The sequence below is a fragment of the Brassica napus genome, chromosome C6 (genome assembly GCF_020379485.1).
Source record: "Brassica napus cultivar Da-Ae chromosome C6, Da-Ae, whole genome shotgun sequence".
Taxonomy (NCBI): Eukaryota; Viridiplantae; Streptophyta; class Magnoliopsida; order Brassicales; family Brassicaceae; genus Brassica; species Brassica napus.
In genome coordinates this window covers 15507802-15524707 of record NC_063449.1, presented here as the reverse complement: position 1 = coordinate 15524707, position 16906 = coordinate 15507802, and the positions used below count along the sequence as shown (strand labels likewise).

General features: G+C 39.4%; 1 protein-coding gene across 1 annotated transcript; it reads left to right on the top strand.

Moving 5' to 3' along the window:
- Positions 1–2584: 2584 nt before the first annotated feature.
- Positions 2585–5235, top strand: LOC106430593 (probable sucrose-phosphatase 1). Its single transcript, XM_048759668.1, has 7 exons — positions 2585–2666; positions 3439–3806; positions 3893–3994; positions 4377–4463; positions 4511–4697; positions 4793–4839; positions 4941–5235. The coding sequence occupies exons 1-7, from the start codon at positions 2585–2587 to the stop codon at positions 5025–5027; spliced, it is 960 nt and encodes a 319-aa protein (XP_048615625.1). The 3' UTR covers positions 5028–5235.
- The last annotated feature ends 11671 nt before the right edge of the window (positions 5236–16906 follow it).

Sequence of the window (16906 nt, the reverse complement as noted above, 5' to 3'; positions counted from 1 at the left end):
TCTCCTTCTGAGCTTTCTTGTCTGCGAGCAACTGACTCTGCTCCGCTGCTGCCTTGTCGATCGCCGCCCTGAATTCACTCGTCTTGCGGTTGAGAACCGTGTCCCTCGCTCGCGCGAGTCTGTCAGATTGCTTCAGCTTGGTGATGGTCTCTTTAAGGTCTGAGTCGTACAATTCGACGACGTAGTTCATGATCCCATCGCTCTGCACAAACAAACGAGGATCAGAACCAGGAATCTAGAGAAGGCGAGACGAAGAGAGTAACCCTTACCAAAACCTTGGTCCTCGCTGCATCGACATATGCATCCTTGAAGATGAGATCTTTAATTGGAGGCATGTCCTTGGCAGCACCTCGAATTTGTCGGATAAGATCAGCGCATTGATGGAGCATAAGCAAGAGGGGTGTCGCCGTCATACTTGAATTCAACGCGATCGCGTAATTTGATTCGACGTTCCTCCGAAGTTGAACCACCCCCCGTAGTCGCTGGAGGTGCCACCGGAGGAGTCTTTGCAGCAGAAGCGGATGCGTCAGGCTCACTGGAAGGTTTCTTCTTCTTTTCTAGTGGAACGTTCGGGGAACCGCTCGACTCAACGACAGCTCGAGTCGCAGCCTCACGAGGAGATCTCTCATGAACGACAGGTTCGTGACCCTCAGATTCCCCGACAGGTTCCGACTGCCTCTCGATAGACTTCTTCCTCTTTTTCTTCTCCTTCTTCTTCTTCTTCTTCGGAGGTTCATCAGATCCGGTCCTCGCTTGGGCATCGATTGAAGCAGAAGAATCGTGAGCAGACCTTTTTTTCTTGTTACCGTCCGTCACCGACGGCTCGGCAGTCTCTCGTTCAGAAGACTGCACGAGATCCTCCCTCGAGGACTCGATATTAATCGGGCCTACAAATGGTCTTGGGGAAATAACAAGAGGGGGAGGCCCTGAATGAGTCGTCTCACCAGAAGTCGTCCTACTAGGAGTCGTCTCACCAGGAGTCGTCTGGCTAGGAGCCGTCTCACCAGGAGTCGTCTCACCAGGAGTCGTCCTACTAGGGGTCGTCTCACCAGGAGTTGCAGAAGATGTCTTTTTCACTCCGCTCAGCTTCTTTTTGATTAGTGCACTCAAGTCTGGAAATTCCTTCATTTCCCTAGCTGCGTTGATCACCTTTTGCTCGGCACGATTGAATATCGAAAAGCGCCGCTTGTTGCCAGTAATCAAATGTGGCAAATCGGATCTCCAGTCCCCTGCAAAAGGACGGCGAGTCAAATCCGGATAAAGACCTCGAGTGAACAGACGTGAGCCAGGAAAACCATGTAATCGTGAAAAAGAAACTTACTCTTCGAGATCCTGTCGATGGCTCTTCGAATCCTCTCAACGGTGATGTCTTTCCAGCTTACTTGAACACGCGACACGACGGCACGAGCGTTAGCAATGAACTCTTCTGGATAAGAGGCCGAATCTGGGTGATCAACTGCAAACAAACGAAGACTCGTCAGTCAGAAAACGAAAGGAAGAAACAGTCGGCAAGCTAACGATAGTGCTCTACCGAGCTTATGGGGTTCCATAAAAATCGAAAGGAATCGTTAGGCGGCTCCTCAAAGGCGAAACCGTCATATTTGACGTAAAAATAGAAGTGCTGCTAATTGGCCGTCCTGCTGGGGTGGTCAATAATAACATTGTAGTTGGGCCTCAACTGTATAGAGAACAATCCGTCCCCCATAGACTTGACGTAAGTCAGCTCTTCAAGAGTTCGCACGCTCATCGAGATATCGATCTCCGCCGCCGTCACCATCAACGCTACCGAAATACGGAATGCGCCATTCAAGAACTGACTCATCGCTGCGTCACGACGTCTCACGTAAGATGTGATGAGTCGAGGAATCGGAAACCAGAGCTTGGTCTCGCTCTGGAAGTATGACTCGTAGACACACTGAAACCCCAACAGAGGGGACCACGGCCTCTGAGACCTCGTCGGGATTAGGAAAGTCACTTCGACTCCTCCACACTCTATAAGCAAAGCTTTCACGCTGTTAGGAGTTGAACGAGTCTCCTTGACGTTCTCCCACGTTTCTCCTTCCATGACAGGAGAACGCATCTGTCCCGGCGCCAAAGCTGGGAGATCCTCGAAGATCCCTTCGGGGTCATAACAGCATGGAACGAAGTCAGGGAGAGAAGCCTCTCCTTCACTTGCCCCACCCTGACCGTCTCTCGCAATCAATGAAGCAGCCTCTCTCTCCTCGTGGAGTTGACGTGCCGATTCAGCAACGAGGACTCGCTGAGGCGTATCCATGTTCTTCGTATCCATCATGGCTTCACGATGAATCGTCTCGAAGTCAGAGGGAGAATTCGACTCGACGACACGAGCAGGACTCGATTCGGTCGCTCTCGCCATAGCCTTCCCTTTCTGTGCCTTGGAAAGCCTACCGCTACCGCCCGACGACATTCTCAAAGGACTAAGACTACAAAGTTAGAGAGAGAAGCGGAAATCAAGAGAGAGAAAGTACCTGAACCGGATGAAGAGTGGAGAAAATGAGACGCGAGGGAGGTATTTATAAGGGAAGGAGCGCATCGCACCCCGAGGCATCATCATTAGGCCTAGATGGGCCTAGACCGGCCCATTTGGGCGCGTGAAGCTCACCACGACTCGCGACGTTTCGACTTCTCGAGGAAAACCAAGACCGGTTTGAATCGAGACCAACAGTCGAAATCAAAACCGGAAGAAACCGCCGGTCCAAATCGAATCGGTCAAATCACGGAGGGAGAATAAACGAGGTGCTCACACAGTCGAGGAATCGAGTGAGATCATAAACCTGGAACGATTTTCTTGCAAACCCTACTTCCAAATTCGGTGAGTCGGCTACGCTACTCACCAGCGAACTGGGGGGACTTACTGTTGGGTATGGGCTTGGTCCTCCCAAAAGGCCCACAAGACAATTATCCAGACACATGATCACAACAAAGAAAGTCAGTTCGTCGACTCGCGAACGATGACCAACTGAAAGTCGTCGGCTCGATGACTCGAGTCAGCGGCCCGACACCTCGGCCCAACCGCTCGAGGAGGCCCGTCAGGACAGAGCACATTAGGTTAACGAGCATGTGTCTATAAAAGGAGGAGAAAAGGCAACAAAGAGGGGATCCGCAAATTATTACACTCACTTTCGGCTAGATCTAGGGTTTAATATCTTACTTCTCGCCGACTTGTACGGTCCGACGAACCAGCTTTCGCCGGACTAATTCCTTTGTTCTCTCCCCCTTTTGTAACACTGTTTCGACTCATTGATCTAATAAAACACGTTTTTGTCTTGACCCACCAACAAGAACTCGTCCTTTCTCTTTACTAGTTTATCGACAGTCTCGGTTCAAACACTCATGGAGCGGTTGACATCTCCTCCTCGTCTCATGATAGTCTCAGATCTTGATGATACAATGGTATTTTATATTTCTTCTTTCAAGAACAACGATTTTTATTTTACGTGTACACGTTTCCTTCCATCTTCTTGTGTGTGTGTGTTTTCCAGGTTGAACATCGAAATGATAATGAAAATCACTCTTTGTTGAGGTTCAATTCATTGTGGGAGGAAGCTTATCGCCATGACTCTCTTCTTGTTTTCTCAACGGGAAGAGCAAAAACAATGTACAAGAAACTGAGGAAAGCGAGACCACTGTTAACTCCTGATGTTATCGTTACCTCTGTAGGAACTGAGATATCATATGGTAAATCAATGGTTCCCGATGAGAACTGGGTTGAGATCATGAACAATAAATGGAACCGAGGAATCGTCGAAGAAGAAACCCGCAAGTTCCCTGAGTTAACTCTTCAGGTTACTTACTTTCAGCTTCAACACACAAACAAAAGTCTCTACCTAGCAATGATTTTGTATGACAATATTCTGATAAATCCTTGCAGGCAGAAACTGAGCAGATGCCTCACAAGCTTAGCTTTCACGTTGACAAAAGTAAAGTCAAGGAAGTGACCAAGGAGCTATATCAACGGTTGGAGAAACGCGGGGTAATAAGATTGATTAATCTTGTTTGCTTACTTGTTATTTATATTGCTGATATACTTCGATTATAGGAGGAATCTCTTACAGTAATTTGCTGGTGATCTTTCCTATAAGGTCAACGATTTTTAGTTTAGTCATTCTTTTTGACCCTAGACCCGCTAGTATGTTAGTGTTAGTGTTTCTGGACCGGAATATTCTTATATATATCTTGGGTTCTTTTAACAATGTATCTACAAATATCTCGAGCCTCCAGTAAGAAAATCTCTCTTTATGGTGAACGTAACCGATTTGGTGAATCATATCAAATATCTTCGTTTGTTCATATCTTTCTGCATTTTGCATCCATAATATCATATATGATTATGGTTTTCTTGGTATTGTTATCAGTTGGAGATCAAAATAATCTTCAGTGGAGGAATAGCTTTAGATGTTTTGCCAAAAGGTGGAGGAAAAGGACAAGCTCTTTCTTTATCTGCAAATCTTAATGTATCTAAGAGGCTAATTATGATGCTATCCTTTAGGATCCTGCTGGCGTCTTTGTTCATCCATCTGGTGCTGAAAAATCACTCAGAGGCACTATTGACGAGCTTTGGAAGTACCATGGGGACAAAAAAGACAAGAAGTTCCGGGTTTGGATAGATCAGGTTCTGGCAACAGAAACTACTCATGGGACTTGGATTGTAAAACTTGATAAATGGGAACAAACTGGTAATTAAAAGCATTAATACGCTACACAAGACCCATGAAAATGAACCATTCTCTTCTTTAATTGTTGATATTCGTATTGTGGATAAATATCTCAGGGAATGAAAGGAAATGCTGCACAACAACCGTCAAATTCACCTCAAAGGTAAGAGATGATTAAGAGGGCATGCAGCTGTACACTAGTATACAAATCTATAAGAGTAGATTCAGTTTCGTGAGTATTGAAAAATGTATTGGAACCTGCAGGAAAATGAAGGGTTTGTGTGGGAAAATGTGCAGCAAACATGGTCGGAGGAATCAGAGGTGAAAGATGATAGCACCTGGATAATCTGAACGGCTATTATCTTTTTGGCTTTTACCATAAAGCATCTTATTATTGGTTGAATAAAACTTGCATTCAAAAGTGTCATTTTATGCGTTTTGGAATCACCTATGTATTGCCACAAAATAAAAAGAACATGTATTATGGTTCGTTCGGTACAGTATATTCCAAAATCTTACTATTCTATGATTTAATAATGTTACTTATCAGTAATCATAACGTATGCCTCATAACATTTTCGTTTTGACCCCAAAATTAAAACTAACTAGAGTTTAACCCGAATGTTCGTGCGGATACTTTTTCATTTGTAAATTTTATAAACTTTGATTAAAGAGTTACTGTTATATATTGTGTAATTCTTTAATTTTATTTGTTTTATTTTTTATTCCACTATTAATATTATTAATATATGGTTATTTGTTAATTTTACATATTTTACTTTGTTATTAATTTTTATTACATATCAGACAATCTTTTTCAATTTATTTAATTTCTACAGTTTGCATACAATACATTTTTTAAATTTATATAGCTATAGTATATAAAATATATTGGGCAAATCTCCAAAATAGCACATTTCTAAGTTTATGTCACAAAAATAGCCCTCAAAAACTAAAATGACCAAAATAGCATTTTATGTTTTGAAAAATTTAATTTTTTTTTATTTTTCAAAATTTGAAATTTTATCCCAAAACCCCACTTCCCAACTCTAAACCCTAAAACCTAAACCCTAAACTCTAAACCCTAAACCCTAAACCCTAAATCATAAACCTCACCCCTAAACTCTAAACCCTAATGTCTAAATTAATTTACCATTGAGGTATAAGTGTATATTTATCTCTTTTGATAAAACATTAAGTGCTATTTTGGTCATTTTTATTGTTAGAAGCTATATTTGTGACAGAAACTTTTTTAGTGCTATCCTAGTCATTTTCTCAAATATATTTGTTTAGGATAATTTATAATCTAATGTTGTGTTTAAAAAATCTATCATTTTATTATTTTGCAGGTTTTTATAAGTAAATACATTGTTATGTTTAAATAACATAGCCCTATTATTCTAGTATACTAGGGACACAGTCCCCGCGCAAGCGCGGAGTCGGATACGTTATTGATGTGTGTTTTGGTTTGTCGTAAGGGAATTTGTCGCTTCTTTTCTTTGTAAATTTTTGTTTTTCTATGTTGTCTATAATGCTTATGAATGGAATTTGAGGAAGACACATCTTGATTAGGTTAATATAATAAAGATCAGCTATCTCATTGGTGTTGTTATTTTTATATTTTTTCTTCGTAATGATTTGTTCAAGTATTAGTGTTATTTGCGTTTTCATGTTTAAAATTTGAGGTTTTGGGGGTTGGTAGTGATTACTAAGTTATTTCTTAGTTTATTAATCAAATAGTGTAAGGAAAAATATATTAAAATTTGAACTTTTGATTTTTAGTTTTCTAAGAACAGTAAATAAAGTATTTTTTTTATTCTAGCGAATCAGTTTTGGAAGAATTATTATTATTATTTTTTTGCTAAATTTTGGAACCAATTAAGTTAGCTAAATTAAATATTATACAACGACTAATAGAGTTTTGAGAACAAAATGTTTTAGTTTGTTTTTGTTATTCTTTAATAAATAATCAACTACTGTTAATTATTATTAAATTATAACGGGATTTGATCATCGCACCAAAAAGCCTGAATAAGATAGACCAGAAAATATAATTTTGTATAGCTTATGGCCAATGTAGTGTTTTATGTAAAAACTGGTATTAAAATATTTGGGCATCAAAAAGAACTGGGCCTTAAGTCAAAAGTTGTGTCTGATTCTGAGTGAACTCATGCTTCCTCCGTTGTCGGAAAAGGGACACAATTTCCTCCGATTCCTGTAGATGTTTACAGTATTTAGTTTATGAGTTTGAAAACGATATTTTGCTTAATTCGTGATTGATGAGAGATTTGCTTACATTAGGTATGGTTGAGACGAGACGTAGCTCTTCCGCCAACAAGCGTTTCTGTTCTTCGTCTTCATCCCCTGAGCCGTCTTTTTCATCTCCGGGCCCTTCCAAGGGATCTAAGGTGAAGATCGATGCTGCATTGCTGCTCTTGTTGGACCTGTTTGATTCATCTGTTTCTTCTGTAGAGTCTCCCTGTACTGCTGTCTGCGTCATTAGCAAAAGCCCAAGTATAGTTTTGCTTAACTACTTAACTCTCAATTCAGACTTGGACTCATTGCGTTTGTTTGAAGAAATTGTTTCTTCTTGAACAAAACAGAACAAAAGTTTTATTTGTGAAATATAAAGACTGCAGATTAAGTTTGAAATCGGTGCTCTGTTTCTAGAAAGACAAAACAGAATAATACTGAAACTTATTGCTTTATTAAGACAAACACACATACACTTACTTGACTAAACATTGTGACTTTTGGAATACACACAACTCTCCAATGTAAAGTCACGACTTATTACACGCATGTTTTGATACAACATTATAACTTAATAACTAAATAACATAAGACTAAGAACTCAATTACAAACTAACAGCTTTTTCCTCTTCTGAAGAGAAAAAAAAATGACAGAAGAAATTGGTCTTATTACAAATGAACTAAAATCCATTTCCAGAAAGCGTGTAAAAATGCAGACACATAACCAGTGGCGGATCTAGAACTGCATTTAACCGGGGGCACATAAATTTTTTTCACTATATTTTATAGTTAGATGGGGGCACTGGCTTTGATTAACTTTAATTGCTCAAAGAAAATTAAGAATGAGACGGGGGCACGTGACCCCGCACAACCCTTACTGCGTCCGCCCCTGCACATAACACAGCTCCATCTCATTGTCACAAGGTTTTGAGTTTTAAATGTTACTTAGGCTTTGGACATTGGAAGTTGACCACAGTCTGCAATGACCACTTTCTTTCTGGGACGGTCTCCTCTGTCTGTCTCTTGTTCCTCTATGAGCCTCACCACATCCATTCCTTCTATAACTTGCCCGAACACCACATGCCTCCTGTCCTACCATGTCGTCTGTTAATATTAATTTTATGCTTAGCAACGAAACTTGCTTGGTTCTACATTTCAAAGTAAATGTAGAACTGGCTTCTATATACTACACGGGTTCTTATGGATTGTTGATGCTCAAAGATGACAAGAATGAGATTCTTGTGTACTTTACAAGATAACTTCTGATTTAACAATAGGCCTTAACCAGAGGGAGAATATTTGAAAGTTTTACGGGTTGAAGGGATGAAAAGGATCAAGAACTGATGCTCCGTGATCTTATACATGTGAGCGACCCGTGCAACTTCAAACCGGTCCAATCTCAAAATAGAACCAGCTTTCAAAGATGGTCGGCACTGGCTGGCCCGATTTGCAGGAATGAAACCGTGAATCACCGAGTCAAAAGAAGATCATTAATAACTGATGAAAAAAATCTCATAGACAAAACTAAAGAAACAGAAAATCTCATAGACAAAATCTCATAGCAAAGAAATATGAAACGTCAAGATCATTAATAATTTGTGAAAAATCTCATAGACAAAATCTCATTGCAAGGAAATAGGGCCGAATCAATCCTCACCAATTCATCGAGGAGGAGAATTGTTATCCCCATAAATTCGCCATTTTTGTTGATGTTTCGAGAATCCCAAAAGCAGATGAGGAGAGTGACAACGGTCTGACAACGGTCCGAGCGGCTCTTCCGAGGCGAAGAGAGTTGAACGTGGAGTAGGCGACGGCGGCATTAGCGACTGAAGCAGCTGATGAAGACATTTTCGTAACGGAGTTTAGAGCTTAAATGATGGTAAGAAGTGGAGGAGACAAGCTTAGAGGCAGATGAGAGCTTACCTTCGATGAATCTATATAAAGGAGGCTGGAGAATCCGTTACAGGAAGAGAAATCCCTAAGTCGGTAGAGAACGTGGAGGAGTCGAAGAGATCGAGCTACAAAAACGAAACTTCCGAATAGGAAACGGCTCAGACGACGAAGAATCTCAAATGTGAAGTGCATAACCCTAAATGATGCTTTCCGGGCCGATTTGTGGGAAAGCCCACAAAAGAACTGAAGAGAGATCACAAACTAAAGCCCACACGTTTGAAACAAAAAAAACTAAAAATGAGGCCCACAAAGATGACACGTGGACAGCTTAGGGGGAGAGAAACTGAACTATTATATTATAGATTTTAAACATAATAGCATCTCTCATATAAATTACTTTAATAAATTATGTCAATATAAAATACTTTTTGGATGTTATGATATTACGTTTTATCATTTTTTTATTAAATTAAGATTTCAAAATATTATATTACCTTTGATTTTACATAATAATTTTTTTTTTCATTTCAAAGAATTATATTTTAACATATACGATTTTATCTTTTGTAAAATATGGAATATTATTATTTTGATTCTAGAATATTTATTTCCAAAAATGTTTATTTGGACGTGAGAAATTTAGAAAAAATTTTGAGTTTGGAAGATTAAATGACATTTGAAAAAGCCATTTACTAAACTAATTCATTATTTTATAAATATATTGGATTCTGGTAAGTTTTATATATATTTTCTCAACAGATTCTTTTATAATTAATATAAACATAACTATTATATTCATATTTAAAAAAATTCAATAATATTTTAATGAATTATTTAGATTTCAAAGTTTTATATACTATTAGATTTTTTATATAATTACTTTAGATAATATATTGTTGTGAATTTTATAATAAATACAGGGAAATTTGCCAAATATGACTCAAAACTTGATTTTAAATGCAAAACTATATCCAAATCTTGAATCAAATGCAAAACTAACCTAAAAGCCTTATGAAATTACGGCCAGCCCCTTGTGACCAAACAAACTAACCTAGTAAGCCGTCTGTAGAAGCATTAATGAATCTTTAGTCGAACCACTGGACTAAGCGGTTTCCACAGTCACAGAAAAAAAAAAAATACCATAGTAACACTAACTCAATAAAGGTTTGGAGCTGAAAAAGATCAACAAAGAAGACTAACATATCTCATCTTACCATAGAATGTCTTGGTTAGAACAAGCAAATGTCAGAAAAAGGTAAAATATGAGACAAAGCAATCCCCTGAACACAAAGGATCGCGATCAAGCACCAGCGCAAATAAACAAAAAAAATGTGTCAGAGAAAGAACAATCATCGGAAGAATAAAGTCACCACGAAACAAAAATACGCATGTCTAAAGCACCGGAAGCACAACCACCAACTAAGAGATAATAAGCATCTCACAAACTAAATAAGCACATACAAAGCGCCCATATGCCGATAAAGATCCACAAAACTTTGAATAGAATAAACCAAAGCTCCAAAAAACTAACTTCGCACACCTACACCAAGGGATGCATGAGAAGAAGATAAATAACTTGAGTGGGGGAGAATGGAAGCCAACCATCGAGAAACCAAAGCTTAAGCTTGAGACCATAAATAACCTTCCAAGCGCACAAAACATACGCAGAGAAAAACACTATCTAAATTTAGAGTAGCAAATATGGCGAAAGAGAGAATCACTAGAGATATGCTTGTATTCTATAAAGAAGTATGTATATACGTTTATTTATTTATATTACTGGCTTGAAAGGCCTTTATTTATTTATAATGATTATATTATGTATTAAGTCCAACTAATCATTACAACACTAATTGCATCCCTATAGTTAAAACAGCATTCAATGTAAATAGTATCGCTTTCCGGAGTTGGAAAAATGTAGTTGACATTATCTATTTGTTCTCTAGCAATAAACTTAGAGTACCAATTTCCGGAGTTTTTCTCCTTTCTATCAGCAGGACTGGTGAAGATAACCTAATTCATACCGAACCGTAGCATATAACTTCCCACAAGTTCATAATTGTCGTACATTACACCCATTCATATACTGAAGAACAATGAGGATGGTGGAGAAAAAAGAGTGGTAAACTTAATTCTCATAATTTATACAATTGTGGGTACAATAGTTTAATAACTAGGTCTGAATTTCGAGGGTAGTCAAAATTTTGTTTGTTATTTTGGTGTCTTTAATCTAGAATTGTAGAGAACTATACAAACAAAACAAAATTATTCGACTTTTCCCATTAATTAGGCATTAAGTATAATACATCCCTGGTTTTCCTCTTTTGTTGTTCAAACAAGCCAGCGTGGTAATAATTAATAACAATATCAAATATTAGAGAACATTGTAGGAAAAATTGCCAAATATGACTCACAACTTGATTTCAAACACAAAAGTAAACCTAAACTTGAATAAAATGCAAAATTAACCTAAAATGCTATTGAAATTACAACCAGCTCCTTGTGATCAAACAAAAAAACCGAAATTTTTTTACGTTTCTAATCCTGGTAAGTCGTCTGGTCTAGTTCTACTTAGAAATAATTTAAAAATTTTGTAAAAAATATTTTGATAAGTGAAAAATTGAAATCATGTAATTAACATATGTTTTAAGAGATATAAATTAAGATATAACAAAATTTAATTGTTTTCAGCATAGATGAGTGAAAGTAATGAGTCATGATATTTTTTAGTTTAGGTTTTGCCTACATATGTTGTAGTATTGTATGTGTTCTTAGGGTTAGATTTTGGAATGCATAAATGTTTTCTTGAAAAATTTAAAATTTACCTAAGTGTGTTTATTTTTGTGTATAGTAAACACTATTTAAGTAGAACTACGAGCTTTAGAACGTGGTTAGTTAGTTAATTTAGTCAATTTAGTTTAGGGGTTAAATTTAGGGTCTGGGACGACTTACTAGTAAGTCGTCTGATGTACAGTATTCAACAGACGGCTTACTAGTAAGTCGTCCAAACCGGACAGAACCTTTAATTTTACAATGTACTTTTAAACCTAACCGGATTATTTACCGGCCATATATAAGGGTTTTTTTTTTATTCACTGTTTCGCGAAAATCAGAAAACCCTAACGCCGTTTCTCTCAAAAGCGATTTCGAAGGCGATTTTCGTCGATTCTCTCTAATCCATCGTTCTCACCGCCAGTTATCTCTCCGCCGTTATCACCGTCGTTCTCACCACCGTTCTCACAGCCGCTTCCTCTATTTAAGATCCGAGAGGAAACCCTAGCGCACATTCTCTCAGAGGCATCTCGTTGAAATCCACCGCCAGTAAGTTATATCTCTTACTGTCGAGTGATTGATTGAGGAAAAGATGAACATAAAGCTGGAAGTCTTGGAAGACTTATAATTAAGTCGTCTGGAAAGTCTTCCAGTTGGAAGAGCTGGAAGACTTTCCAGACGACTTAATTATAAGTCTTTCAGCTGGAAAACTTGTCAGACGACTTAATTATAAGTCTTTGATTGTTTGAGATGGTTGTCTTTGATTGTTTTGCAGGAAAAAAAAATGGAGATGCCAGAACTCCTCCGTAGGATATATATATTAGGGGAAGAGCCCCCCGCAGTGCATAGCATTTCGTATCATACTTGTTGGACGTTGCATGCTGCTTTAAAGAAAGCTCTTCATGATGACGAATATGAAGAGCTGAAGGAGTCGAAGTTGGGAGTTTTCATCAAGTTCCATGAGCTGGGATTTGATTGGGCTTCTAGGCTGGTTCACTACATGCTCGGTTTCCAGCTGGACATAAAGAAGAAGTATGAGCTGTGGAGTCTCGTTGGTCCACAACCTGTGAGGTTTTCACTATTAGAGTTTGAAAACCTCACTGGTCTAAACTGCGAGTATATCGAGGACCTTGAGAGACCCCACTCTGTTGTTACAAAGGAGTTGACTTCTTTTTGGGAGATGTTGGGAGTTCATGTCGAAGTTGGACCATCTACTCAGGAAATAATAGCAGCACTTGAGAGATGCGAAGGGTGGTCTCGGGATGATCGCAAGCGGCTCGCGTACCTTGCCATCTTCACTGGATACATTGAAGGGAGAAAGTATTCAACCCCTACACGGGTTAGTCTGGCAAGGCTAGTGATGGAGCTAGAATAGTTTGAGAATTATCCATGGGGGAGAGTCGCGTTTAAGGTACTGATGGACTCTGTGAAGGGCAGAGATATTTCGGGTTGTTACACTATTAATGGTTTTGCGCAAGCTCTCCAGTTCTGGGTGTACACAGCTCTTCCGGAATTGGGTGCTACTTTTGGTAATCCTCTCCCAAACAATCCGTCTCCACCGATACTGGCTTACAAGGGTCGCAAAGGATGCATACAGTTTAAAGAGGCTATCCTCAGTCAGGTATTTACTTCAATCTGGACGACATCGCAGAAGACTTATATTTAAGTCGTCTGATAAGTCTTCCAACTGGACGACTTAGTAGAAGACTTATAATTAAGTCGTCTGGAAAGTCTTCCAGCTGGATGACTTAGTAGAAGACTTATAATTAAGTCGTCTGGGAAGACTATCCAGACTACTTAATTATAAGTCTTCTACTAAGTCTTCCAGCTGGAAGACTTTCCAGACGACTTAATTATAAGTCGTCTACTAAGTCGTCCAACTAGAAGACTTTCCAGACTACTTAATTATAAGTCGTCTGCGAAGTCTTTTCTTTCTATCTTTCTTAATCCGTCAAATATCTAAGTTCATATCTTCTATTTACTGCAGACTAGGGTGATCAACTTTGTTCAGAAGGACATTGGTCAAATGTTTCCAAAATGGGAGTTTGATGTTGAGGACACGCCCGCGGAGAACATAATTAAACTCATGTTTGTGAAGAAACCGTGGAAGTGGACCATGGATTGCTGGGAAGTCACCGGTACTTGGGTCAATACAAAGGCAGCGGTTGTGAGTCCAGCGAAGAAAAACGTAGTGAAGGAAGACAATCCAAGACCTCGGAAGAAAGCTCGTAAAGAGGCACCTGCAGAAGCTAGTGAAGAGGCAGCTGTAGAGGCTAGTGAAGAGGTGATTACGATTGTTGGTGGGTTGACCAAAGAGGATATTAAAACCATGTTCAAGGACATAGCTGATGCCATGAGGGAAGGGTTTGGGACGTGCCTTAAGGAGATCAAGTATCTGTCGGAAAGGGTGGAAGCTGTGGAGAAGAAGGTTGGTATCACCACAAAACGGAAAGGGACATCATCTCAAAACACTACCTCTCCACCTAAACCGATGCTCGAACCCGGGGTTAGTAACGAATCTTCTCCCAACAAGAGATTGACTAGACAAAGTCTTAAGAATAAGAATTGAAAAGTTGCATTTGCTTTGTTTCTTGTATATCAGAACATGTGTGCTTTGTTTATAGTGTATGGATTTTATATATGTATTTTGTTTCTTGTTTGAAAACACTCATTGGTTATTATTGTTTGAAATGGATCTTTGGTTATTATTGTATATTGCAGAGTGAAAGTGTTAATGGGACGAATGCGGGAAGGAAGAGCTTGGCGGAGGATAAAGGTCCAGATGTGCCCGCAGCTGTGCCCGCAGCTATGCCCGCAGTTGTGCCCGCAGCTGTGCCCGCAGATGCTAGTTCCTCGAAAGATAAAGCTCCAGAACCGAGACTTGTTCTATTGGATAAAAATCAACCCACTGTTTCGGATTTACAGAAGGAGGATGCTAGATATCAAGAAAAGAGGGATGTTGCTTTGGCACTTTGCCGTGCAAAGAGTGATCGAACAAGGAAACTTGTTGCCTCACAGCAATCTCCTTATACGGCAAACAGCACGGCCAGAGTGATCATTCCAAACAAAAAGCTTTATCCATGCTATAATCCTTTTGCACCAATTGACAAGAAGAAGTTGAAGGAGCTCTCTGATTGGTTGAAAGCTTGTCCGTAAGTGTTTGCTTTTCCCATAATAGCTTGCTTTAGTCTACAAAAATTGATTGCTTTTCAACATTTTGTGTTTGCAGTCATTATAGAACACCTCTCGATAAAAAACCACGTAAAAGTAGAACTTGGTGGTTTCAAATCCTCTGAACCTCCTTAGAGTGGCTGGAGGACTGTGTAAATCTTCTGCTATGACTTAGATAACTTACTGATAAGTCTTCTTTGTAGACGACTTACCAATAAGTCGTCTGGTAAGTCTTCTACGTAGACGAATTACAAGTAAGTCTTCTGGTAAGTCGTCTACGTAGAAGACTTACCAGTAACTCGTCTGATATCTTCTGACTTGTACCCTATTTTATATGCAGCATATTGATGCTTGGATTAATGTGCTGAGGAAGAGGTACGACGCTAACCCACAACATTTCAGGAGCGAGAGAATGTGCTTCCTTGATCATCTCTTTGCTCAGCAATGGAGATTCAACTTCAAGGATTTTAAGGACTCGGAGCCCGATCAGAACGGTTTAGGAAGAAGACTCCCTGGTGGGGCGTGGAATTATTATGCAGGCACTATACCATCATTTTGCCAATTGAACAAGGTTTGGGGGACGGATATTGATGATATCTATGCGCCAGTGAACTTTGCCGACATTCATTGGATTGCTATGTGGATATCGATCCCTAAGAGGAACATAGTCGTCTTTGACAGCATTTGTTTCAGTATCTCCCCAGAAGAACTCGATGTGGTAATGGAGCCTTTTCTCTACATGGTCCCTTATCTGCTTATTGAGTGTGCTTCCTCAGATGAACAACGTGCCCAATACAGCCTGGAGCCATTCACATATGAGAGACCGACCAATATACCTCCGGTCTGAGCTGGTGATTGTGGCGTGTACACTCTAAAGTACATTGAATGTCATGCTCTTGGGATAGAGTTTAGTAAAAAATACTTTGCTAAGGCCAACGGGAAGACTATGAGGGATAAGATGGCGGTGGATATATTTCAAGAGCTTCCTGACGCGCATGAGTTCGAAAACAAGGACAATGATGACAACTTGGGTGCGTATGACGGGTGATAAACAGGCTACGTTAGATTATTTTGTATGATAGATTAGGCTGATGTGTATATTTGAACTTGATCCCTATTTTGTATTTGAACTTGATCCCTATTTTGTAACTATATTCTGCGCAGAAGACTTACAGTTAAGTCGTTTGGAATGTTGGACGACTTAACTATAAGTAGCCTGGAAAGTCTTCTGAGCAGTGACCTTTTGTAACTATATTTCGGATAATATAAAGGGCAAGACCATCTCAAATTTGTTTGGTAGTGCAATTTGACAAAGAAGTTGACACAGATAAGTTCATAACACAAATTTTTAATACATAGACTAAACACTGGACGACTAACTAGACGACTTAATTGAAGGTCTTCTGGACGACTTAATTGAAGGTCTTCTGGAAGACTAAACACTGAACGGCTAACTTGAAGGTCTTCTGGAAGAAAAAACCCTGGACAACTAAATGGACGACCTTCTGGATGACTTAATTGAAGGTCTTCTGGAAGATTAAACACTGGACGACTAACTTGAAGGTCTTCTGGAAGAAAAAACCCTGGACGACTAACTGGACGACCTTCTGGACGACTTAATTGAAGGTCTTCTGGAAGACTAAACACTGGACGACTTACATTGTGGTTTCGTATGGCCAGTTTCCTTGCATTTTGAGCATCTATAAACCCTGTGTTGCTTCCGGGGTTTGCGTCCTCTCATCCTGGATAGCTCCAACCAAGATTGCCATCTTGATTTCTTCTGTCTTCCTGGACCACGCTTTACTTCCGGAGGAAAGCATGTGCGTTCCTCAACTTGTTGTCCAACACAAGGATATATTTCTCTGAGTATCCTGCAAACAGAAAATCCTTTGAGTACATTGGACATACAAGTGTGGAGATATGCAAACCATCAGATGTTCCAGCAGCTATAGCATGAGAGCAAGGTATTTTCTCCACTGCATAGACACCACAATCACACTTTCCATGTTCCAAATCAACCACACAGTCCATTTTGCCACCTTTCACAAAGAATCGCCATCCATCAATTGGTTGTACCGTCATCGTATCCGCTATCTCCGATCGAACAGCAAGCAAGTATTCAACACCTCGACTATGTTGAG

Coding starts and splice junctions, on each gene's coding strand:
- LOC106430593 (XM_048759668.1), top strand. CDS start 2,585: ATGGGCCTAGACCGGCCCATTTGGGCGCGTGAAGCTCACCACGACTCG. Junction 4,464..4,510: donor GACAAGCTCTTTCTTTATCT/GCAAATCTTAAT, acceptor GCTATCCTTTAG/GATCCTGCTGGCGTCTTTGT. Junction 4,698..4,792: donor TGATAAATGGGAACAAACTG/GTAATTAAAAGC, acceptor TAAATATCTCAG/GGAATGAAAGGAAATGCTGC.